At 39.0% G+C, this 25,352-nt stretch overlaps 2 protein-coding genes across 7 annotated transcripts in view; one reads left to right on the top strand and one right to left on the bottom strand.

Annotated features, from left to right (window-relative positions):
* Positions 1 to 13,288, bottom strand: part of USP37 (ubiquitin specific peptidase 37) — an 83,861-nt gene extending 70,573 nt beyond the window's left edge. Inside the window, exons 1-5 of one of the 4 annotated variants that reach the window (XM_023541535.2) lie at positions 13,062 to 13,288; positions 8,198 to 8,338; positions 5,636 to 5,698; positions 3,788 to 4,009; positions 25 to 196 (exon numbers count right to left, since the gene is read on the bottom strand). In XM_023541535.2, the coding sequence (XP_023397303.1) occupies positions 25 to 196; positions 3,788 to 3,943 (328 nt within the window). In that variant the 5' untranslated portion in view covers positions 3,944 to 4,009; positions 5,636 to 5,698; positions 8,198 to 8,338; positions 13,062 to 13,288. The remainder of the gene's footprint in view (positions 1 to 24; positions 197 to 3,787; positions 4,010 to 5,635; positions 5,699 to 8,197; positions 8,339 to 13,061) is intronic. The other 3 variants (XM_023541531.2, XM_003406061.4, XM_023541530.2) reach the window with 3 other exon arrangements.
* A 420-nt stretch (positions 13,289 to 13,708) lies between these two features.
* The window catches only part of CNOT9 (CCR4-NOT transcription complex subunit 9), a 32,751-nt gene continuing 21,107 nt past the window's right edge, over positions 13,709 to 25,352 (top strand). For all 3 annotated transcript variants that reach the window (XM_023541543.2, XM_023541545.2, XM_010602000.3), the window contains exons 1-2: positions 13,709 to 13,848; positions 24,137 to 24,316. In XM_023541543.2, coding sequence (XP_023397311.1) covers positions 13,825 to 13,848; positions 24,137 to 24,316 — 204 coding nt within the window. In that variant the 5' untranslated portion in view covers positions 13,709 to 13,824. The remainder of the gene's footprint in view (positions 13,849 to 24,136; positions 24,317 to 25,352) is intronic.

Genomic DNA, 25,352 nt, shown 5'->3' with positions numbered 1-25,352 from the left:
GACCCTGGGATGATTAGTGCTCACCTGCATGAAGTCTGTTTTGATGGACTGCATCTAGAAATAACCGCATTTCCTCTGCATCCTTACTTGGTACTTTGTCAATAGACAAGAAGCTGTTATCTTGTAGAGTTAACATTAGGCGGCTTTGTTTTGCTCCGCTGGGTCGAAGCACCACATTTTTAATGTTATGAGTTAGCTGATCGAGACAAAAGAGAAATTACCTTAACACCAAAAAATATGAGATAATGAAGTATAATAAACTGTCTAATGAATACTAAACTTTGTACTTTCCAAGTTACATTTCTACTCTTTGCCATAGTAATTTAGTTTTCTACCCCCTCTACCCATTTCTTGAGCATTCAGGTCAAAGACTGAACTTTTAAGAGGGACAAAAACATACTATTAAAATTCATTTTACAGAATAATCCTAGTACTCTTGATCTATGGTAAGGAATTCTACATTTTCAGATACAAATTTACAGAGCATAAAAATAAGTGAGGTAACAATGTCCAGAGCCTGTATGGTTATATTATTACCAGTTTAGAAAGCCAAATTAAAGATTTTCTTTTTCTTTCTTGGACAAAAGCTTATAAGCAATGTGGCAAACACCTTAGGCATCTGCAATGTAAAAAGATATATCAATCCAAACTATAATCCTCAAAAGAATTCTAACCTCTTAAAAGCACATTAAAATAAACCTTTGCCAATATAAGAACACCCCCCCCCCCTTTTTTTTTTAAACTATCTAAACAGACTTACTAAACTTTCATTCAAGTACCCTGGAGCTCTCTCACCTTACTTTTCCTCCGCCCTAGAACTTGTTCAATAACCTGTCTCATACTCTCCCACACTTTCGATCTGTGATATAAAGCAGTAATTTTTATTTTCTCTTGGCTATCATTTTTCCAAGGCTAAATAAAAAAATCTTCCAGTTTCTTTATTTTAGTCTAAATAATTCCTACCAACCAGGCATCTACAAACCCTTACTCTCTAATATTCTCCCTTAGCAGGCATATACAAAGGTTTCTGAAGTTGCCATTTGCTGAGAACATACCCTCTGAACAGCATAAAGACAGAGTAATAACGTATTTCAGAATTTTTTTTTTTAACTAGGAAGAACTGACCTTTGTCAGTTTTTAGATAAGAATGAAAAAACTATTTTACCAGACTTCATTGATATTCAAATTTTAAATGATACGTATTTTTTAGCTTCAAAGTAGATATTAAATTTATATCCTTGGATTAGAAATTCTCTTGTAAAACAGAGTAACACTAGTTCCAGATGCTTATTTAAATAAGCAGTTTTAGCATGCAAGAAAAAAACAGGCTGCATAAAGGTATTTCAGTCACTGCCACTTTTTAAAGATGAAACCAATATAAGGGGGAAGTCTGTTCATGAGCAAACAAGATGAGCATAATCATGAATTCGGTTATGTTCACGACTGAGAATCCTATCCACTTCACAATTTTATAACTACTAAATGGTAAGGACTCCCAACTCTCCATCCTAAGTCCAGACTTCTCTGCTGGCACGCCAGTCTCGTTTACCTACTGCCTACTAGACACCAATTTCTGGGTGTCTCATACCTCTAACAACTCATTTCTCTCACCCAGTCCTCACACTCCACTTCTTCCCCTCTCAGAGAGAACAACAAAAGGGACTGCCATTCACTCAGGAACTTGGGAACTCCCAGGCTCTTTTCTCCCTCACCCCACAAATCTAACGAGTTAAGTCTTCTTGAAATCACTTTCGAATCTTTTTATCCTCTCACTTCATCTACTACCTTTTCCTTTGTTCAAGACTTTCGTCCCTCACCTACACCTCCAAATAATGTCCTAAACGTGCTTATCTTCTCACTCTCTCTGCTGAAATAAAGCCATCTGTCTAGTCTCCAAAGGAACTTGAATTTGAGATTCTTGGCTCCTTAGAGCCTGAGCTCCCCTTAGTTTGACAAACAGGACCTGTTTCCTACCTAGCTATTCAGCCTCTACTTCTGCCACTCACTCCCCACTGTTCATTTATTTTAAAACAACTTTCCTGTTCCCTCACATTTGCATGTACTTGTCCATATATAGAAATCACCTCCAACTTATCTCCACAGTGTTTGGTAAATTCCCGATTATCATCTAGATCTTTGAAAAAGTACAAACACCTCTCTTCTTTGTGTTATCTCAGTATCTTTAAAATATTTTCACAGTTAAAATGAATATGGCTACTCATAAATTTGAGGGGAATGCCATCTCATTCAGCCCTGTTTTCTTAGCCCTTAGCACAGTACCCAGCACAATGTCAGAGGTTAACAAATGACTGCTGAATGTAAACTGATCTAGAGCGGAGATGAGGCTGGAAGTGCAGACAGAATCATCATGCTCCCAAAAATCTGTCTGGGATTGAAACTTAAATATTTACTTGGTGTCAACTTGGGCTAAGGACTGAAAAAATTAATCTCTATTTGGAAAAATCTTTCTTTTGCTAAGATGAGCACTCAGTGCATATATTTATGTGGCAGAAACTAGTACCCAGTGCCATCAAGTCGATTCCGACTCATAGCGACCCTATAGGACAGGTACTGTTTCTAAAACCTACATCACTACCTCCAACCTACTTAGGAATATCTTTGATACACTAAATCATTAGCAATTTATTTTCACAGTTCAAAAGCAGAAACAAATAGGAATTTTTCAGGTTCTCAAGCATAAAGGTATACATTGTTCTAGAGAGTAGTTTAGTTTGAAAAGAGTATTTTATTTTTGTATAATCTGATTAACAAATGTAGAATTTTAAAGTGCAGAAAAATATAAGTATCACATTATGTTCCTACATCCAATTCCTATCAAGATGAGTTCTTTTCAAATTCTTATATTTAAAAAAAAAAGGCCCAAACTGAAACAGTAGAGAAACAGAGGACTCCCTGAGACTATCACCCCGAGACACTCTTTACACCTAGAACCAAGCCTATCCCGAGATCACATTTTTGTGAAATGGCAGAGTGGCACACAAAATAAAGTATATTACCCGTAATTGGTGCCCTATTTAAAAACCATCAGTATGAGACCAAAAGATTAACAATTACTCAAAAGTAGAAACTAGAAATTAGAGATAAAGAGAGCAAACAGAACACACTGTGATAAATATAACTAATGTCACCAAACAATTTGTGTGGAGACTGTCAGATGGGAACCTAACTTGCTGTGTAAATTTTCACCAAAAACTCAGTATTATCAAAAAAAAAAAAAAGATAAGTTCTTGGCTACAGAAGATAAGTATTATTGAAGTGAAAAACAAAATTGTTTTCGCAGTGATAAAATGAGTATCTTTTAAAGCTTTAGTTAGAAGAAAACAGCAGTAAAGATGACCTTAACCAATTACCCTTGAATGGTCCATCCTACAACCTTAGGCAGGATTACTTAGGAAATACACATTAGCTTTTAGAAGATACTAACGCATTCTATTAAAAGCTAACACTAAACAGTGGTAAATCCACCATATATGTTTAAAAAATAACTGAAGTTATTCTAACGTGGTTTTTAACATATCACAGATATATAATATCCAAATCCCTCTCAGGTTCCTCCCACTTCTTTGGTGACTACTTCCCGCTCTTTGTTATACACCACCAAACAACGCTGTTAAATAGTTTATAAAACATGTACACAAAAGTACTAATGTCCTGGAAATAAGAAGTATGAAATACCAGTCCAAGAGGAAAACTACTATGATACCATAATACAGAACAGCTAAAGGATCTGATTCGAGGTCTATTCCAAATCAAAATTTGGAAATACCTGAAATATCCTTGGAATTCCTCCAGTATTGTAGTGAACCACTAGGCTGACTTTATTCTCTTTTTCCACAATTTCAAAGGATCCTTCTTTCCACTTTGTAATCCCAGTCTGCATACTGCGAATTCTGATAGGACCATGTATCTTCAGAGGAGACATACTTTCTTTAAAAATAAATTGCTTCCAGCCCAATTAAAATGAAAAAATACTTTCACCAGACAGGTTCTAGGGAACAAAAATAAAGTAAAATACTAAGTTACAATTTACTAGTGATGAAAATAAGAGTTTAAAAGAGGAAACTTAATGCGCCACCTTTCTCCGTTGTTCCTTTCTCCATTTCAATAAACTACTTTTACCAAGTACCCTCAAAGGCCCTATAAGCTGGATAGCGTAGGGAAGGACAACTAGAGTAGTCACTGACAGTCAGTGACTACATCTAACCATCTTTTATTTCTTCTGGGAATGTTGCTTTTTTTGCTATGTGTTCGGTACCTCTGCCTAACTTCTACATTTTGCACCCTAACAGCCATACTGCTACCACTAAAGACATGCCAATTAGGAATACTACAGATGCCATTCCCAGTGTGATCCTCACTACAATGTGACTACCCTTTACCTTCATCATTTAAGTGCCTATTCTTGTCTTCCTTCATGAATGCTAATGAGTCTCGAATTTCAAATATAAGAAAATATTTTCAGTCATCTGACTCCATTTTTTAGAATGGGGTTCCTCACAAACATCACAGCAGACCATGAAACAATTCCTTCCAACAGTCTGCAATCTAAGCACATCTAACAGCTGGCAGTCTAAGAAGCACATGAAGAAAAAACTTATAGAATATTCAAATTAGCTCAGCCGCTAGAATTGCATTATTTGAGAACATAATATAATCTGTAGGAAAACAAACAACAAAACCTCTCTTCCTAAGAACCACCTGTCATTTATGCTTAATATTACCATTCTTAGAATCTTCACCAATTTTGCCTTCGAAAAATATTCAAGGTTTCTTGAATGAACCTCTTATATTAAAAATGATGAGATGTTTAAGACATTTCAAACTAACTTACCAATGTCAGCAAGTAAATACATACATAGTAAGACTAAGCAGAGAATATTATCAAATAGTGTGTCTTATCTACATTATACATGCACACATGTATATATATATTCAATCACATAAAATGGCTAAAACAAATTATATACTATTTTCACATCTCTAAAAACAATACTCTAAAATTGATTCTTGTTTGTAATTTAATAAATTAAAAATTATTAAAAACCACCTTTGCCTGAACAGCTCAACTAGAAAAGGTAGAGGTAGCCTACAAGGGAAAAAGACTGTACGCCTGTAAATCCTGAGTGATCTCTATCACTTACTACTTTTTAACTTACCTTCTCTAACCTTTCGTTTTCTAAGCTGTAAGAAAGGAGTAGCACACGCTGTTCCAGTCTTAGTGCTGCAGAATTGAAGGTGATAACATACATCAGCACTCAAGAGACAGCAGCTATTAAGGTTAATGGAGTTAATGTCTACTTTCTGAATTTATTCCTTGTCTAAAACACCTCTTTCTCCAAAGGTCCCAAACAAATAAGTTGTTGACAAAGTCACAAACTCAACTACCTATTAGAGATCAGACAGGTGACATAAATGACTCAGGCAGGCAAAATATGAACAACTGCTACTCAAATCTAGCCAACTGTCACTATGTAGAAATAGTGAACGCTTTGCTAGATTATCTAATTTTTCAAGAATATGAAGACATAAAATTTTACATAAAACTGTCCATTTTCAGTTGTGGGCAACGAATTCAAACTTATTTTTAAAAGCTACAAAATCAAACAAGACGCACCTGCAGGCAGGATACAGTCTGAGGGCCCCTAGTTTGAGGCTCTATTTACTGTACAGAAAATTACTGGGGATAAAAGAAGAAATGTGAAAACACTTTAAATAAAGTATTATGCATTTTCATTCTTCTATTATTATACATTCATCTCAGCAACTTTTTTGAGTGCCTACTGTAAGCTGATTTAGACAGTAGTATAAATGCCTGGGTATATAAATCCACCAAAGTAATAGAGTTCATCACTGTTTATAGACCTGTCTGTCAACAAGACATTTTGCTCGAACTAGTTATTCTACCGAAAGAAATCTGGGCTGGCAATGTGTGTTTGTAATATCTTTTGGCAATTCGTAACACTGTTGTTTCACTGCTTGCACATGTCCCTTACGATTTTTTTCCACTCTACTCAGCACTGCAAAGAAAACACGCCCCCTTCTCCTACCCCAGGTGCCCATGCCAGAAACATGAGAGTTGTCTTTGATCTTTCTCTTGATGATTATTGGTACTGGATTAGAGATGGAAGGTCCAATTCCACCTCCAACATCTTCCAGACATCTTTGTAATGAACTGCAGATCAAGATGTCACTCTCTTCCTTAATACCATTTAATGCCTCCCCACTGCACTTAAAATAAAATCCAAATATCCTTAACATGACATAAAGGTCCTTCATAATCCAGATTCTACTTACCTTTCTATCCCCAACAAGCCCCCAAATCCAGCCATTCTGAGCTACTTATATTTTTCCCAAAAAGTGGTACGCTCTCATGCCACTGTATCTTTACACACACTGGGACTTTTGTCTGCAAGATTTTTATGCACTCTCCCCATCCATTCCAGCCCTCCTTCATTTCTTCTCCAAGGTATAAAACTTAGGCTCATGTTACCTTCTTTAGGAAGCCTTTCCCAGCTACCTTCCCCTCCCATTTGTCTGTCCTCCCCCAACCACACTAAGATTGCTTAAACACTTCTTTCTCTATTCCCGCATCATGCTCTGTGCTCTATCTCTAGTACAGCACTTACTACACTGTATTATAAGCTGTGTGTTGACCTCTTTGTTTCTATCTAGAATTTGCTATTTGAAGCCAGGGAATGTGTTCTTTAATCTCTGCAACCCCACTAGGACAGTGTCTGACACACAAGAAGCAGAAACCCACCATTTAAGAATTATGAAAAAATTAGTACTATCAATTTTCTTCAACCTGCTGTTAAAATACACAGCAGGGGAAGTTAGCCTCTGGAATCATAAATTCCCATTATATAGCCAATATAGTTACATTTACTAAGCTCTTTAAAAGAGCACCACTATGCACTGTATTACATATAACTTATCTCCCAAAGACTACATCTAAGTTTTTCTATGTGTATTTAAACTTTCCAGTTAAACGCAAAGCTGTCCTCAGACCCTGTTAAGAATTCAAGAGAAAAATGATTTATGAAGAATACGAATTGGTATGTAGTTACAGAATGCATTATGAAAACAGAAACAGTAAATCTGCCTAAAACTAGGATTCATGTTATGCATTGCTCAAAGAAGAAACTCCATGTTAAGAGTTGTAGGTCTTTGCAAATTTCTCGAGCTTTCCTTATGTCATTATGGGTCAGAGTGCCAAAATAAAAGAGAAAATAAAACTCTATTCTCTTAATGTTTTCCTTACAGAACCACAAGTAAGTAAAAGTCACTGACTTTGAAATTTCCAATGAAAAATATATATTTTAAAAATAACATTTAATGAAATTCTGAGATAAAGTTCCAAAGTTCACTAAAGCATTAGAGAAACAAAAAATGTATTGGTTACTTCTGTTTATAGATAACTATGCCTCCCAAACACTCAAATATTTCAGTACAAAGTTTTGGTTAACTGCATAAGATTTTACTTCAAATACTGAAAATGTCTCAATCATTTCTGCTAGCAGCCTCTCTTTCTTCTAAAGAAAAAAAAAAAAAAAAACTAAAAGATGCAGGACATAAAATTGGCAGAGCCAATAAGACAAAACTTTTTCTTAATGCCTCAATTTACCCCGTTACCTGCTTTCGCACTAACTGAAGTAACTACATCTACTTTTGCACATTCATCATGTTCTCAGGGATTCCCTTAGTGGGGTAAGAGGAAAAAAAACTAAGCTTCTTTTTCAGTATCTTGCATGATCCAGTAACAGTTAAACTTTCTATGAATCTAGGACAGACAAGGTTTCTTTGAACTCTGCGATGCTAATTCTCCTATCAAAGCAATATTAGGGAGACAAAGGATAACTAATTATTTTTTAAGTATGTACAAAGAGATTCCCCTTTTCCTAAATTTCTTCACAATTATTAAAATTACTGTTCAGTTTTGAACATTTCATGAAAGCTCAATCAATATTGGCAAAAATATTCCTATTTCCTGTACATTTATTTGAATGCTCATATTTTAGGTTCCACTTTGAAAACACTCTTATTTAGAGGGCATTCTGAGGTAAAGATAGTATGCTAAAGCATAAAACTGTTACTACAAAATAGACATAGAAAACTGTCATCCTTGCCAATTTCCGTACTCTTGGGAGCACATATCCAAAACAAAAATGTTACTTACTTTTCAGTGACTTTTACTGAAAAACCCTATGTAATAACAATTCACCTTTATTCTGATCCTTGTGCCAAAGGCAAAGCACTCTTCTTGGGGAACTACTCATATTCTGCAGCTATGCCAGTTCTCCGGAAGCCATCAACTCAGCTGAAAAAAATATAAATGTGTCTTTTTAAAAGAATCAAATATACAAAATTAAAACTTAAAAAAATCATTTATACAACAAAGATTAATCCTTTGATTATTAAAAACCACAAACTTACTAAAAACATTTAAAATATGACGCTCAACACAGACACACACACAGACACACACACACACACCATCAACAGGACTGTAGGAGCACTGCTACGCAAAATGAGGGACTCCAGAAGGAGCCAGCACCTTGATTAACTTGTGTCTTGGTTTATTTACCCTGCTACATTTTGAAACTAAGAAAGAGTATATGCTTTGTTGATTTTATAAACATAGTTACATAATAATGTCTTTAAACACCAGTTACATGATGTGCTGATATATATTTCAAAAGGCAGGTAAACTTGGAGCTTTCACTTTTCTTTCAAAACTAAATGTGTGGGTTTCTTTCTCAAACTTAGGCCTAAGTCTGAACTTTTCCTCAAGTTCTACCCAAACATCTCTCACTCACCTACTTTAATGCCACAACTTTTAAATTCATTTACTTAGTAATATATCATTTACTGAGCTACTCCAATTTGAAGGGCTGAGGTAGAGATACAAATGTGCAGATGATACAACCCATACCCTCACTTCAAGGGTCACCAGACTTTCCTACTTTCATCCTTCTATCATCATTGAGGCAAGAAATTTTAGCATCAGCTTTAACCTCATTTTCCTCCATCCAAACCTCAGCCTCTTCATAGCTACTATCCTAATTCAGACACTCCTCTCTGTCACAACCTCCACCCCGTATTATGCAACATTTACTAAGCACAGTCCTAAGTCCCATACATACATTATCTCATTTAATTTTCATAATAATCCTAAAGGATAGGGATTATTATCTCCATTTTACAGATAGGCAAACAGGCTTAGAGGGAGTAAGTAATTTATCCATGGTCACAGAATTAGGAAGAAACAAAACTAAGTACTGCCAGAGCCCACATTTCTATATTCCATCCTCATCCATGAACTGCATCAATTGCTTTCCAGTCTCCATTCTCTCAATTTTTTTCACCCAATGAATCTTTTACACTATAATATCCTTTCTAACGGCTACTCTTTGGGCATTATCAGCTAAGTTATGCAGTAATCGTCACCTTAACTTCATCGCTGAAGGAGAAAATAAAGTCGTATCTTCCTATATATTCCAAGAAAACGCTCTTAGTAAGTGCTAAATTGATTGATGCTAATTCCTTCCCCTTTTTAACAGCTCATGACTACCCATAAAAGAAATTCAAATGCTTCTCTATGTTTGGGATTCATACACTTCCTATTTCTAAATACAAATCCTGTTCTACACAAACTATTACATTTTAACATTTCCTCCCATATCCACCACCACCAACTGACTTAAATATGGAATTTTGCTTTATCTATTTTGGAAACCTCATCCTCACTGGTCTCACAGTCTACCCCGTTGCTAAAATATATATATATATAAACCACTGCTCTGATTTCCAAGGGCTTTCTTTCCTAAAAAGATCCATATGACAAACACACAACAAGATAAAATTAGTGGTGTGGCTGAAAGTAAAGAAGGAAGTTAGCCTACATAAAATTTATCTCCAATTCAAAGAATGAATCTGAATGATTTTATGACATATGAAAGGGTATAATGACCCAAAGCTGGAAAACTCTTTGTTTTTCTCTTGTGGTCCTCCGTTTTTGCAAAAGGTGGCTGTCTTAAAATGACAATAATATCAGTAAACTGGTCCTTCCAAAAGACTCATGGTTGTTATTTAAGTCCAGTTTACTCATTTAACAATTTTTTGAGAAGTAGAAATGGTCATTAGTTTGTAATCTAGTAGAAGACAGACTTTAAACAATTTCACAAGTAAATATACAATTACAAGTTCCAATAAGTGATAAAAAGTGAAAGTACAGGGCAAGATGAGAGATTACAACAGGGTATTTAAGATTTGGTGGTAAAGGGTAGGGAACATTAAGAAAAGTACCACTTGAACAGAAAATTAAGTAAGTTGATTGGGGAATGGTGGTGCTGGAACAATCCAAGAAAACAGAAAAGAATTTCTTTTTTATTTTATAAAAGTGCAAAGGCCCTGAGATAGGTAAGAACCTGGCATGACTGAAAAGTAGCAGCATGGATGCTGCTTAGTGACAGAGAGAATGGTGCAAGATGAAGCTAGTGAAGCAAGAGCCGAGTTACACAGTTTTATAGACCACAGTAAGGATTCTGAATTTGATCTTTACTATTCAACATAATGGAAATGCTGGTGGCTTAGTGGTTAAGAGCTACAGCTGCTAACCAAAAGGCTGGCAGTTCGAATCCACCAGCCACTCCCTGGAAACCCTATGGGGCAGTTCTACTCTGTCCAATAGGGTCACTGTGAGTCAGAATCAACTCGACGGCAATGGGTTTTTTTGTTTTTTTTTTAACTCAGTGTAATAAGCACTTAGTGATGGGAGATGCATGGGAGGGTTTTAAGCAGAGAAAATGCCATATTACTGCTGAATGGAGAAGTGACGTGGTTTGTTTGGGTCTGGGGACAAGAAGAGTGGAGGGAGCAAGAACAGAAGAAAACAGAGCAACCAGATAGGATACTTAAGTTGTTCGGCTTATAACAACAATTACAGCAACAAGTAACACTTATTGGCCATTTACCATGTACCAAGTGCTCATCGTGGTTATCTCATTTAATCCTCCCAACAATCCAATAAGGTAGAACCTTTTATTATTTCCATTTTACAGATGAAAATACTTGGAACCAGTGAGATTAAGTCCAGGTGAAAGGCGACTGTAGCTCGAACTAAAAAAGGTGGTAGTGAAGATGTAGAGAAATAGATTCAAGACATATATTGAAGTATAATAGATAGAATTTGGAGAGGGTATGGATACACAGGATGAGGGAAAAGCCAAGAATGACTTTCAAGTTTCTAACCTGTGTAACTGGATAAATGGATGTATCATTCAATAAAATGGGACACTGGAAGAAAAAGAATTTGGGTGTGGGAAGAATGACCAAGACATGTTTCAGACATGTTATATTTGAAATTCCTCTGAAAAAATTAAGTAGAGATGTCAAACAGGCAGTTGGCTATTTAGATGTGGAGTTCAAAGCAAAGGGATTGGATGGGAAATAAACATTCTTAAGTTTTCAATGTAGAGATGGAATTTGAGGCTTATGGAAGGCAAAAGTAAAAGCAGAAGAGGACCTAGGGCTGAAGTCCAGATATTCAAAATAGAAACACCTCTTACTAAGATCACTAATTACTTCTATGTCACCAGGGTTTTTTCAGTCCTCATTCAATTTTACCTTTCAGCAGAATTCAACACTATTGATGACTTCTTTCATCTCTTTTGCAAGGCTCATTCTCCTTTATCCAGTTATTAAATGTTAAGAATTCTTCAATGCTCCCTCCTAGGTCCCCTTCTTTTCTAGCACTATACTCTATGCAATTTCATCCACATCCATAGCTTCAATTACTACCAACATGACTCTCTGTTTATGTGTATATATACAGTCCCTATGAGTCGGAATCGACTTGACAGCAACAGGTTTTTTACAGGTGTACACATGTATATACAATTGTCAGCCCAGAAATTCTTCTCTGAGCTCCAACAGCATATCCAACTGTCTACCTGACATCTCCTTTAAGATAGCTCTTCCAGTTACAGGCCCGTCAGGCATCGTTGTTAGTTGCCATCCAGTCAATTTTGAGTCATGGTGACCCCATGTGTGCAAAGTAGAACTCCTCCATAGGGTTTTCCAAACTATGACTTTTTGGAAGCAGATTGCCAGGCCTATCTTCTGAGGCACCTCTAGCTGGGTCTGAACTGCCAACGTTTCAGTTAGTAGTCCAGAAATTAACCATTTGAGCCACCCAGAGACTCCTGTCTGGCATTAGCAACCTCCCCCCCCCCCCCGCAAAAGGCATTCACAGAGCTAACATTTTGAGGGGATTACAACAAAACCAAACAGCCCTGGTGGCACAATGGTTACGAGCTCGACAGCCAACCAAAAGGTTGGTCCAGCGGCTCCATGGGAGAAAGACCTGGTGATCTGCTTCCATAAACACTGCAGCCAAGAAAACCCTCCAGGGCCGTTCTACTCTGTCACATGGAGTCACTAGGAGTGGAGAACGACTCGAGGGCACCCAGCCACCACCACCACCACAAAACCATTACAGGACAACTCGTCAGAATACAGGGCTTTGCCATCAATTACCATTTCCTTCTGCGGATCATAACCTAAAACGGGTAAACCTGACAACCCAATCTGATGGCCAGAAATGGGGAACACCAGACAGATGCACGACAAAAAATATAATTCATGCCTTTTGGTGAAGGATACTTAGGAGAGGAAAGAAAGTGAAGAATGGTCCAGAGACTGAATTGAGTATCATGTCTAGGACCCGATGGAATGTGCGGCAACGGAAGTCACCTGAAGAGACAGCAGGCCTCATTAAGTGGCAAGTGGTGGACGACAGCAGGAGCCAGTTTCGGACTGCGGAGGGCACGGGACAGTAAAGACCAGGTTTTAAGAGAGGGAGAGCCTGGGGGGAAGCCCCAAGTCGAGTATCTGAGGCTAGGGACCGTCGAGGGGTTGGGGGGCGGGCTGAGAAGCAGCGCGGTGAACTCTTTAAGAGTGAACGCCGAGTGGGCGGACAGCGAAGGGGAGGGGGGCTGGGAGAAACAGCTCAGTTGAGAAGCTTGCCGGGCCCGCCTTACCTGTGCCTGCGAGTCAGGAGCCCCAGAACGGGCCTACCGGAAACACAGAGTCCGAGCGGAGGAGGAGGAACCGGGAGTAAAGTAGGGGTACCGGCCACTGTGGAGCGGGGTCGCTCACTCCCCCAGTCAGGGAGAGCGGCTGATGGCGGGAACTGTGACCACACGCAAACACGCACGCACGCACGCACACTCGACGCGACCAAACCAGGCGTGCGCGCAAGCCTATAACTCCGCCCTTCCTACGCCTTCGCCCCGCCTCGGCACCAAGCGACGCCCTGCACAGAAGCCCCGCCCCTGCCGTGACTGTAGTACGCACGCGCACTTTCCATTTCATCCCCCTTTCGAGCTCCCACCATTTCCCTCCTACTGAGCCCAGTCGGGCATGCGCACTAACAGGCCTCCCGAGACTGCTCCTCTTTTCCCGCCCTTCACTGGCTTCCGAAGGAGGGTCAGAGTTCACACCCGTAAGGATGCCTACTTGAAGCCGGGGATACGGGGACTAGCGGGTCGCGGACGTCCTCCCTGAATCTTAAGGGGCAAAAGACATACTGTGAGACTTTTAACTCCGCCGAGGGCAGGGAGGCGGGAAGAGGTTGTGTGGGCGGGGTCAGGGGTGAGAGGTCAGAGGGCGGCGAAGGGGGCGGAGCGAGCCGGAGGCGGATGGCGGCTGCGGCGGCTCATCATCTTCGGCGGCAGCGGCGCTGAAGCAGGACGCGGATCGGGCGCGTCCGGTGGTAGGAGGAGAGCGGCTGCCGCCCCCAACATGCACAGCCTGGCGACGGCTGCGGTGAGTGGCTGGACCGGCCGGCCTGGGCCCAGAACCCCTCCTCAGCCCTGCGTTTCGACCTCCTCTCCCAGCTCCCTGTGTCGGCCCCGAGTCCAGCTCCTTCTGCCCTCAGCCGGCGAGGCCCTGCTTCCCTCCTCGCCGCGCCTTTCCTGCGATGCGGCTGGCCGCCGCTCTCCTCGGCTGACGGCTCTCGCTGCCTGTCTCTGCGCGTAGCGTTCTGTTCCGGCCCTGGGGCCTGGTCCAGCGCCCGGAGCGTCTCCCTCGCGGCCCGGGCCGGCCATTCATTGATTCCTTACGCTGACCAACAGTTTGAGAGCCGCAATGGTGTGCTGGGCGCCGGCGGGGCCGAGGGGGATCCCGTGGTAAATCTGACGCGGCCGGTGCTCTCGGAACTTACTGCCTAACGCAGCAGGATGGGAATGGCTTCTAGCTCAAACCACTAGCTTTTACAGATGGAAAACCTGAAGCCCGGAGAAGTGAATAAATATGCATCTGGTTATGATTCTTTGCTTTTAAAACCTTTCACACATCTCGTCCCAACAGCTTACCAGGCTTTACCAGCGTGCTCTTTTAACAAGAAAAGCGCAACGTGTATTTCACCTGTCTGAAGTACTTCTATGGCTTCCCATTGCACTTAGATAAAATCTAGACTCCTTGCCATGGCCTGCAAGGCCCTATGTGATGTCGTCCTTACTCACGTTTTCAGCCTTGTCTTATGTCACTGGAACCTGATGGCACAGTGGTTAAGGGCACGGCTGCTATCCAAAAGGTCAGCGGTTGGATTCCACCAGCTGCTCTTTGGAAACCCTATGGGACAGTTCTACTCCGTCCTGTAGGGTCTCTATGACCCGGAATCGACTTCACTGCAACGGGTTTGGTTTTTTAATTTGGTTCTTATGTCAGTTGCTCCATGTGCTTCAGCTACACTGCCCCCTTGCTAACCCTCCTCCATGTGCTTTTCCACTCCTGGATGCACCTCTGGTCTCTATGTCTGAAATGCTTTTCTTCCCTCTGTGTGTGTTTGTGTGTCTCACACACACAAACACACACACACACACCATGTGGGTGTAACAGGCTCTCATCCTTCTGGTCTCCGCCTAAATGTGCTTCAGAGTGGCCTTCCTTGGCCACCTTATTCAGAGTAGCCAACTTTTCTCTTTCAGAGTACCCTGCCTAATACCGATCCTAATATGTAGCTATTGTATGAAGTTACTAGCTTGTTGTCCTCCCCCTTGAACACAGAAACAGGGATCATTTGGGTCCTGTTTACATTGTTTCCCCAGTGCTAGGATAGTTTCTGCTACCATTTAGTAACTCAAATACTTTGTTCAGTGAAGTAATATAAATGCAGGAGGTGACCACTGAGAACATGTAGCCATAATGGGAAAAAGGGATCATTTGATTTTAGTGAACGCTTATGCATGCCAGTCCTACTTTTTCAGTTTCACCAAGGACAAAGTGACTTAAGCAGATAATAACGTGCTGAAATTGCATTACCAGGCAACATGACATAAGTTCTAAATAGAGCACAAAAGAAATTGCCTTAACTTTAAATATAACAACTGAAGAAAAAGTGAGCCAAGTGTGGCTAGCCTATAGCAAACATTGCTTTCTGAGATTTGATCCTTATCAATTCATCATTTCCAGGGCCAGTGGCATCTCTGTCTCCTGTCACCATGTTTGTAATTGTGGAGAGGTACTTTTTAAATCTTAATTTGATTTTAATTTCCCTAGCTTTTTTATTCTACCTCCCAAATTTGGGAAGAAGTACATTGCAAGGTAAGGCTGCTGCTGGTAGGGGAAAAAAGAAAACAGGAGAGAGGCAGATTAAACTGAGGGAGATTCTTGTAAGGTTGGCTCTCTCTCAAAATCTTTGTCTTCCCCAGGATTTGTACTTTTGATACCAAGCCATTCTCCAATTTTATTTTCAATAGTTCATCTTTTGAACAGCCATTGAAGCTGTGGTACATTAAGAATAATAAATACTCAGTATATGCTTCTTCAATTTACAATGCCTTATATTTACTTAAGAATTTAAACTTTTGCATGTACTTGCACCTGTTACACTAGTTGGACTGTACAGCAGCTCTGACAAGTTCCTTTGTACCACTCATCCACTGAGCTATTTGATTAGTGAGGAGACTGAGGCATAGAAAAGTTGACTCACCTCGTTCCCAATCCCTCATGTCATCTGTTAGACCAAACTGGGAATTATGATCTGGGTAAAAGGACAATAATGATGTATATCACTCATTAGAAGATGGGGAGAGTTAATAATACATGCAACATTACCCACAATAATCTAAGCTACTTGAGAGGATGCTTACATACTGCCCAATAATGAAAATTTATATTTGTGTATGTGCCTTTATCACTCCCTTCTCCCTTCTTTTTTTTTTTAAATAGCAGGAAAGTTATTTCTTCAGGCAGGGAGATAGAAAGTACTATCATAGGATGATGTGATCACACGTGAATTCAGGCTATTCTTTGTAGAGGGAGAGATTGAGATAATTGGGGAAGTACCTTAAATCTTGAGAGTAGAGTAATATTTTATTATGCTAGAACTGTGCAGTAGACAAGGAGCTGTGGATAAGCACTTGGCTGCTAACCTGAATATTGCTGGTTCAAACTCACCAGCTGCCCCACAGGGGAAAGATGTGACAGTCTGCTTCCGGAAAGATGGCAGCCTTGGAAACCCTGTGCGGCGGTTCTGCTCTGTCCAATAGGGTCACTATGAGTCGAAATCAACTCGACAGCAGTGGATTTGGTTTTGATGTAGTAGACTTGTCATTCTTGAGGGAATACATCCTAACAACTTTGTTATTGCCAACATAGAATATAATAGGGACAGTAATACCACACAAGATTATTCTAAAGATTGAACAAGAATGACAAACTGCTTAGTGGTTGGCTCACTTCACTCAGTGGTTAAATGACTTGCTTCCAGACTTCAGCCTTGGGATTTTAGTTCCTACCTCAGCAAAGTAATAACTTTGTTATGGACCTTGGAGATTGCTTCAGATTAAAACAACTACAAATCTTCACATACCTAGAGTTGTTATCTTCCGTAATGAATGTTACGCTAGTGATCTGAAACAGCCAAAGGTATACCTTTAAGAAATGCTTTGGAGATACATATATATATTTTTCTTAATTTCCCACTAATTCCCAATAACAATTGTAGCATCCTTAAACCATAATCTTTCCCTTACTTTCTACCTGGTCATTTTATATACTTTTGTTGAAGCTGTGATGAACTCTCAGAAGCCCTCCCTTTTGGAAAGTAGAAGGAACACTGCACACTGAAGGATCTCCTCCTGGGTCTCCCATTGAAGCTTTAGTCAAATTGCTTAACTTCTCTTTGCTTGTTCACATCTATTTTTCAAAAAGTTACCTTGAAGAATATTCTGGCCCTTATTTTACAAGATAAGAGGTTAATAAAGCTAATTGAATACTTGAAGCACTATTTAGAAAGTTCTATTTTTTTTGGTGTGGAGCTCTGATGGTGCAGTGGTTAAGAGCTTGGCTGCTAACTGAAAGCTTGGCAGTTCAAATCCACCAGCCACTCCTTGGAAACCCCATGGGGGCAGTTCTGCTCTGTCTATGGGGTCACTATGAGTCAGAATCAACTTGACAACAACGATTTTGGCTTGGTTTTTTCTTGGCATATCATCATTATGTTGACACCCAAAGCCACTTGAATCATCTCCAGACTTTAGAAAATAATTCCTATTTCAATCTAAGTCAATTTTTGAATTCACTGTCACATATTCATTGGTGTCAGGAAAACTGACAGCTATCTTGGCCCTTGAACATAATGTTATATTGATAGATTTGGCTATTTCTGTTTAAGAAAGCCATCTATATTAATTTTTTAATTTACCCAAAAGGAAAAAATCATAATTAAGATAATTTCTAATATCTGTCTCCTTGTCATAGTAAATGTTAAGATCTTTCAGAGATCGAAAACCAACTGTCAATACCCAGTGTTTGTTGACACTTGGAGTTAGCCATTAGTGACTCACTTTGGTATAAATTTCTAACCTGTATTACGTTTTGTTGAAAGAAAAAGGTGTTACTTGAAATACGTGGTCCATGTACAGACTGTTAAACAGAAAAGCACAGAAAAGGGAAGAACAACTTCCTACTTCCTTCTAAATTTTGATAATGTAAACATTATAGGGGTTTTGTTTTGGTTTTTAAAGCATATAATAAAAAGAAAAGACTGTTAACCTTAAACTTAAGAAAATTCTTTATTGGATTTTTTTCAAAATAAGTTTTTCTACTTGGAGGGATATTTGTGATTTCAGTCCTGAAGACCCTGTAGGGATCTCTGCTTCTAGAGAGAAGTAGACCAGAGTTTAAATCTCACTGTGCTGTGCACTGGCTGTGTGACCTTGAGTGTGTTCAACGTTGACCCTGTTTCTTAGAATTTTGAGACTAAAGTGAGGTAACGGACAGTGCCTAGCACATAGTATGCTCAGTAAATAAATGCTCTATAGTTTTAATTTGATCCTTACAGAAACCTGGGGCTCAAAAATTGTTAACCTTTGCTCTTGTGATTAATTGTTATATTTTTAAATTAGGTACTCTCCAATAGGAAAGTCATAGATGAATTTGCTTATCTGCCACTGGGCCATGTTTGCTACTAGATTGAATTGCATATTAGCCATAGCCTCAGAAATGTATAGTAAATTATACCAGAAGTCTTTAGAGGTGATCTTTGAGTAGAGTTTCATCAGTTGTAAAATAAGGATAATAACCACTTTGTTGTCATCATTAAATGAAACCGTTCCTTGCCTTCCCTCATCCATCCCACCCTTTCACTTTCCACCCCCTTTTAGGAAGACATGAAATTTCAAATTATTCTGTTTTGGTTAAAAGCATGCCTAAAAGACCTTTGGAATTCAGAAGGAGAATAATAGATACATTTTGGGTTTTTATTACCATCAAGATTTATTGAAATACTAGAGTTGTGCTTTGGTGATATATTTAGGAATGATGTTCAAAATAGTTTACCAATCATCTGGTAATATAAATTAATATATTAATACCTAACTTAAGATGTAAAAATATTTTATTTTTCATTCTGCAGAATAACTAAACTCCTTTGTGTTATAAAAATTGCTTGTTGGGGTATGTGTAGGTGTGTTTAGTTACTATCACTAGCTAAATTATGTCCCTGTCTGAGCCATCATACTTTGACATGGGTAATGATGTCAAACTAGTTCACTGATTTTCCTATTAAAATAGTGGTTGTTAAGTGACTTTTAATCTCAATAAATAGAGAATTTCTCTTAACATCAATGATATTGTTCCTAGTACTGATTGTGCTTTCAGATTCTGCTGAACTAGCAGCAATAACGTTTTAGTTTTGCCTGAGATTTTTATATATTCAGTATCTCTCGCATTTTATAGGTCACAGAAATTGCCTATCAGAAAGTCATTTTTAGATCAAACCTACTCTTTCAGGCAGATGAAGAACTACATTAGGAAAGCAGTGAAGAACATGGGCTCTGTTGCTAGACTGCCTTGGTTCAAATCCTACCTCTAAGTTGTAGATCAAATCCTGCCACTTAAGTTTTGAATAACTTCTCTGTGCCTCAGTTCCCTCATCTATAAAACGAAAGTGATGATGATAAGCATTTATTTCGGACAGTAACTGACATAGGGTAAGCATTATAACCCCATTTTTATTTTAAAAAGTAATAATTCCATGACAGGTGTGTATTCAGTGGGTTTAAAGTAACTCTTGCTGTTAAATTGGAGATGAAATTCAACAGAGATGATGAAAAGGAGTGTCCTTAACCCAGGTGTTTCCTGGCACCAGACTGCTCTCACTGTCCTCTGTGGATGCCGTCCTTTTAGTGGAATGACTACAGAACCCATGACAAATACTTAGATGGCCCACATTACCCCCACCTGACATTCCTAACTCTCAGAACTAAAGTCCCATGGAAGCTGCAGCTTCCACAGGTAGCCTCACAAGCTGCAAGTGGGAAAACTATCCCTTCTATATCATGTTGTTGCTCTAGGAGCCTGTTAAGGAGCATCAAAATGGAGGTTATAATACAGCTTTTAGCAGATTACTCCAAGGCACTTAAAGATGATTTAAGCTGCATTCCAGTCCATTCAGCAGAACACCTTGTGGTTCATTCTGTCAAGCAAGTGAAATGATAAACATCAAGCTAAAAGCTTATATATAATTAAGCTTCCCTCTTTTATTTTGGCCCAAAGTCCATTAAATGGGGAAAAGACAGTGTCTTTAACAAATGATGCTGGCATAACTGAATATCTGCAAAAAAATAAAAGAAGACCCATACCTCACACCACGTACAAAAAGTAACTCAGAATGGATCCAAGACCTAAATATAAAACCTAAAACAATAAAAATCATGGAGGAAAAAATAGGAACAATGCTAGGAGCCCTAACACATGGCATAAACAGAATATAAAACATAACTAACAGTACACAAACACCGGAAGAGAAACTAGATGATGGTGAGCTCCTAAAAATCAAATGCGCTCGTCAAAAGACTTCACCAAAAGAGTAAAAAGACAACGTACAGCCTGGGAAAAAATTTTTGCCTACGACATATCCGAAAAGGGTCTAATCTGTAAAATATACCAGGTAACTGCAAAACCTCAACAACAGAAAGATAACCCAATTAAAAAATGGGCAAAGGGTGTGAACAGGCACTTCACCAAAAAAGACATTCAGGCAGCTAACAGATACATCAGGAAATGCTCGTGATCATTAGCCATTAGAGAAATGCAAATCAAAACTACAATGAGATACCATCTCACCCCAACAAGGCTAGCATTAATCCAAAAAACACAAAATAATAAATACTGGAGAGGTGGTAGAGAGAGTGGAATACTTGTATACTGCTGGTGGAAATGTAAAATGGTACAACCACTTTGGAAATCAATTTGATGCTTCCTTAAAAAGCTAGAAATAGAAGTACCATATGATCCAGCAATTCCACTCCTTGGAATATATCCTAGAGAAATAAGAGCCATCACATAAATAGATATATGCACACCCATGTTCATTGTAGCACTGTTCACAGTAGCAAAAAGATGGAAACAACCTAGGTGCCCATCAACACACAAATGGATAAACAAGTTATGGTATATTCACTCAATGGAATGCTATCCAACGATAAAGAGCAATGATGAGTCATATAACGTGGATGAATCTGGAAGGCATCATGCTGAGTGAAAGTCAGTTGCAAAAGGACAAATAATGTATGGGACCACTATTATAAGAACTCAAGAAAAGGTTTAAACACAGAAGAAAACATTCTTTGATTGTTACCAGGGTGGGGAGGGCGGGAGAGTGGAATTCACTAACTAGATTGTAGTCAATTATCTTAGGTGAAGGGAAGGACAACACACAATACAGGGGAGATCAGCACAAATGGACTGAACCAAAAGCTAAGAAGTTTCCTGAACACAACCAAACACTTCAAAGGACAGAGTAGGAGGGGCAGGGGTCTGGGGACCATGGTTTTGGGGGTATATCTAGGTCAATTAGCATAACAAAGTTTATTAAGATAATGTTTTGCATCCTACTTTGGTGAGTGGCGCCTGGGGTCTTAAAGCCTTGCTAGCGGCCATCTAAGGTGCATCAGTTGATCCCAGCCCACCTGGAGGAAAGGAGAATGAAAAACACCAAAGACCCAAGGAAAATATTAGCCCAGGAGGCACAAGGGCCACATAAAGGAGAGACTCCATCAGCCTGAGACCAGAAAAACTAGATGGTACCCCGCTACCACCAATGGCTACCCTGAGAACACAACAGAGAGTCCCTGATGGAGCAGGAGAAAAGTGTGGTGCAGAACTCAAATTCACATTAAAAAAAAAAAAAGTACAGACTTAAGGATTTGACGGAGACTAGAGGAACCCCAGAAGACATGGCCCCTGGACTGTTAATCCAGAACTAAAACCATTCTTGAAGCTAACTCTTCAGAAAAAGGTTAAAAACCAAAACCCAGACCCGTTGCCATTGAGTAGATCCCGACTCACAGGGACCCTATACAAAGATTAGACTGGGCTGTAAAACATAAAATAATACTCAAGAAGAGTGTGCTTCTTAGTTCAAGAAGATACATAAAATTAAATGGGCAGTTCCTGTCCAGAGGCAGGATGAGAAGGCAGAAAGGGATAGAAGCTGGTTGAATGGACACAGAAAACCCCAGGGTGGAGAGGGGGAGTGTGCTATCGCATTATAGGGATTGCAGCTAGGGTTGCATAACAATAATGTGTATGAAGTTTTGTATGAGGAATTAACCTAAGCTGTAAACTTTCACCCAAAGCACGATAAAAAATTAAAAAAGAAGGCGGCTATTGTTCAAGAGGAGCCCTGGTGATGCATTGGTTAAGAACTTGACTGCTAACCAAAAGGTCTGCCTGCGGTTCGAATTCACCAGCTGCTCCTTGGAAACCGTATGGGGGCAGTTCTACTGTCTCCCATGGGGTCTTTATGAGTCAGAACTGACAACAACAATATTGTCAAGTTCGGTTAAATTTGAGTCCACGTCAGAGTCCCTGTTAGACTTCATTCTGCTCCTCAAAAAAGACAGTTGTCCTTTTTGTTCCTCATCATTCTAACACATCAGAGTGTAGTGAGAACATGCAACTACGACTGTAAGAAGCTGTGTAATACTGTTCAAGAAAGTGTTAGAATACACAACTTGGTACCTGTGTGAATTAAAAAAAAACTGTTGCCATCGAGTCAATTTCAACTCATAGCGACCATATAGGACAGAGTAGAACTGCTCCATAGAATTTCCAAGGCTGTAATCTTTACAGAGGTAGACTACCATGTCTTTGTCGTGTGGAGTGTGGCTGGTGGGTTTGAACCACCAACCTTTTGGTTAGCAGCCACATACTTTAACCACTGAGCCACCAGGGCTCCTTACCTGGGTGAGTAGAACAAGTTAATTCCTCTTGAGCATCAGCGCTCTTATCTGCAAGTGTAGATTCCCTTTTTTGATATCTACCTATTTCACAGTTTGGGGAGAATTAAGTCAGAAAATATTAAACATAGGGATAGAAATGACCGTGTGTTTTTTAGGACCTCAGAGCTACAAGTAACAACGGCAGTCATTTTTCTAGCTTGCCATCTTATTTTCCAGGTAAGAATAATTATGGTACTTAACCGAGGTCACAAGGCTTTTGACAACTATGAAGAATTACAGAAATGCTCAAATTTTATAGAAATGGGAATATTGTGATTCTTCAGCACAATATTGAGAACATATCACGTTAATCTGTTTATATAGTCCCTACATGAGTAAGTAGTGAATGATTCTCAAAGGGGCGGAAATGTGGTAAATATAAGAATTACTAGGAGGAGGAGCTTTTCCAAATGACATAGGTTTGGTTCTCCTTGGAGGGGATGCCAGAATTACTTGGGAGGGACTAGCAACAGGTGGGGAGGGTATAATGTTTTTCTCTTTCAAAAGCTATTTCATGCATTTGGTTAAATAGTTTATGCAGGAAGTTTTGTTGTGTACAGTGAAAAGTAAGTCTCCTAGATCCCAAACCTTAGAGGTAACTGCTAGTTAGAAGTTTATTATATGTTCTTCTAGAAATGTTGTCTGTAAATCTAAGAATATGTACGCATATGTTAACGGAAGCATATATGCTATTCTGTGCATTTTGAAAATTTTTTTGTTTTTTATTTCATATCAGCACATTTAACACTATCTCATTTTTTCAAAGAATTAATTCTATTATAAATGTACCAATACATTTAACCAGTTCCTTCATTGATAGAGGAAACCCTGGTGGTATAATGATTAAGTGCTACAGCTGCAAACCAGAAGGTCGATAGTTCGAATACACCAGGTGCTCCTTTGGAAACTATGGGGCAGCTCTGCTCTGTCCTATAGAGTTGCTGAGTTGGAATCGACTTGACAACAATGAGTTTTTTGTTTTTTTTTAATTGTTAGATACTTATTGTTCCAAGTTTTCTGCTTTTAAAACAATACAGCAGTAAAAGTGGCAAATGTTTTTAGTTCAGCCCTACTGTAGCCCAAGTATACCTTTAGGATAAATTCCTAGATACAGAATTACTAAATCAAAGTGTGTGTACATTTTAGATTTGGTAGATTACTGCCAAAGAGGTTGAATTAGTTTACATCCAAGTTAATATATTTGAAAAAGTTCCCCTGGTGTTTGTGGAAAAATATATTCCCCCTAAAGCACTATTGCAGAGTAAGACTTGATTTGACTGTAATGAAACTTACATGTATACTTTCTTATTTTCACCTTAAAGCCTGTGCCTACGGCACTGGCTCAAGTGGATAGAGAAAAGATCTATCAGTGGATTAATGAGCTGTCCAGTCCTGAGACAAGGGAAAATGCTTTGCTGGAGCTAAGTAAGAAGCGAGAATCTGTTCCTGACCTTGCACCTATGCTGTGGCATTCGTTTGGTACTATTGCAGCACTTTTACAGGTGGGTGTGTATCGATGAGTACAGTGCAGTCCTGTTCATCACACTTTGTTAGTGTATCTTTCTTTGCCCAGATGATTTTGAGGACTTTAGGAGGATGATTCTTTAAACGTTAGCGTTCATAAGAACCTATTTTAGAAAAGTCTAAGATGCTTGTTAAAATGCAGATTCTAGGATTCCACCCAAGAGATTCAGTCGATTTTCTGGGTGGGCCCTAAAGTCTGTATTTTTAACAAGTACCTCCCCTACCTCAAGTGATTCTGATGCAGGTGGCCTAAGGACTGCCTTTTGAGAAACACAGCTTTAGGAGTACTGTAAGATGATTCTACGTGACGGGGGAAGAAGGTGGAAAATAAGGTGTAAAGATTGCAAGGTATATATCTGGGGAAAAAATGTTAAGGTGAAGATACGACAGATATAGCATTAAACATGAGTATATGTGTACATTAAAGAATAAATATCTGAAACTTGTTCCTAACCACAATATCATTGGTGGCAAAAAAATTGATGTGATACATCAATTTTGAAATGATCATCCCTTCAAGTATTGCCCAAAATTCCTAATTAGATTAACTTTTCAAATCTGTTAAATAAATTCACATTCCATCCTTACTTCCTGTAGTCAAGAAACAAAAGTTTGTTATGGGGACATTTTCATGTAGAAGTTTTACAATTAAAATAATGGAATTTTTTAGCAGATTATCACCTTTTGGCAGCACATATAGTCACTGCTCTGTGTCCATATACTCATATACCCATGCTTTTATCTCCTCCTTTTTATAGTTGTTACCTAAACAAACTCAAACGTTTTTATGAGTCACTATGGTTGACCTACTAACAGTTTCTGGTCAGCTATTTCATCGGTGTAACTTCAAGCAGAATGCTGACAAAAGGAGGAATTATAAAAATATAAGGATCTCTCAAGCAAAAGCCTCAACGGATGTAGGATATAAGAAGTATAGGTGATCACAGTTGCTTCCGTAGAAATCTTCCTAGAGACATATGTAGAAATTGGCTAGTAAATCTCAATCAAGTATGT

The sequence above is a fragment of the Loxodonta africana genome, chromosome 6, assembly GCF_030014295.1.
Source record: "Loxodonta africana isolate mLoxAfr1 chromosome 6, mLoxAfr1.hap2, whole genome shotgun sequence".
NCBI classification, from domain to species: Eukaryota; Metazoa; Chordata; class Mammalia; order Proboscidea; family Elephantidae; genus Loxodonta; species Loxodonta africana.
Note: the sequence above shows the minus strand (reverse complement) of the source record. Positions and strands in the feature narration are given on the sequence as shown.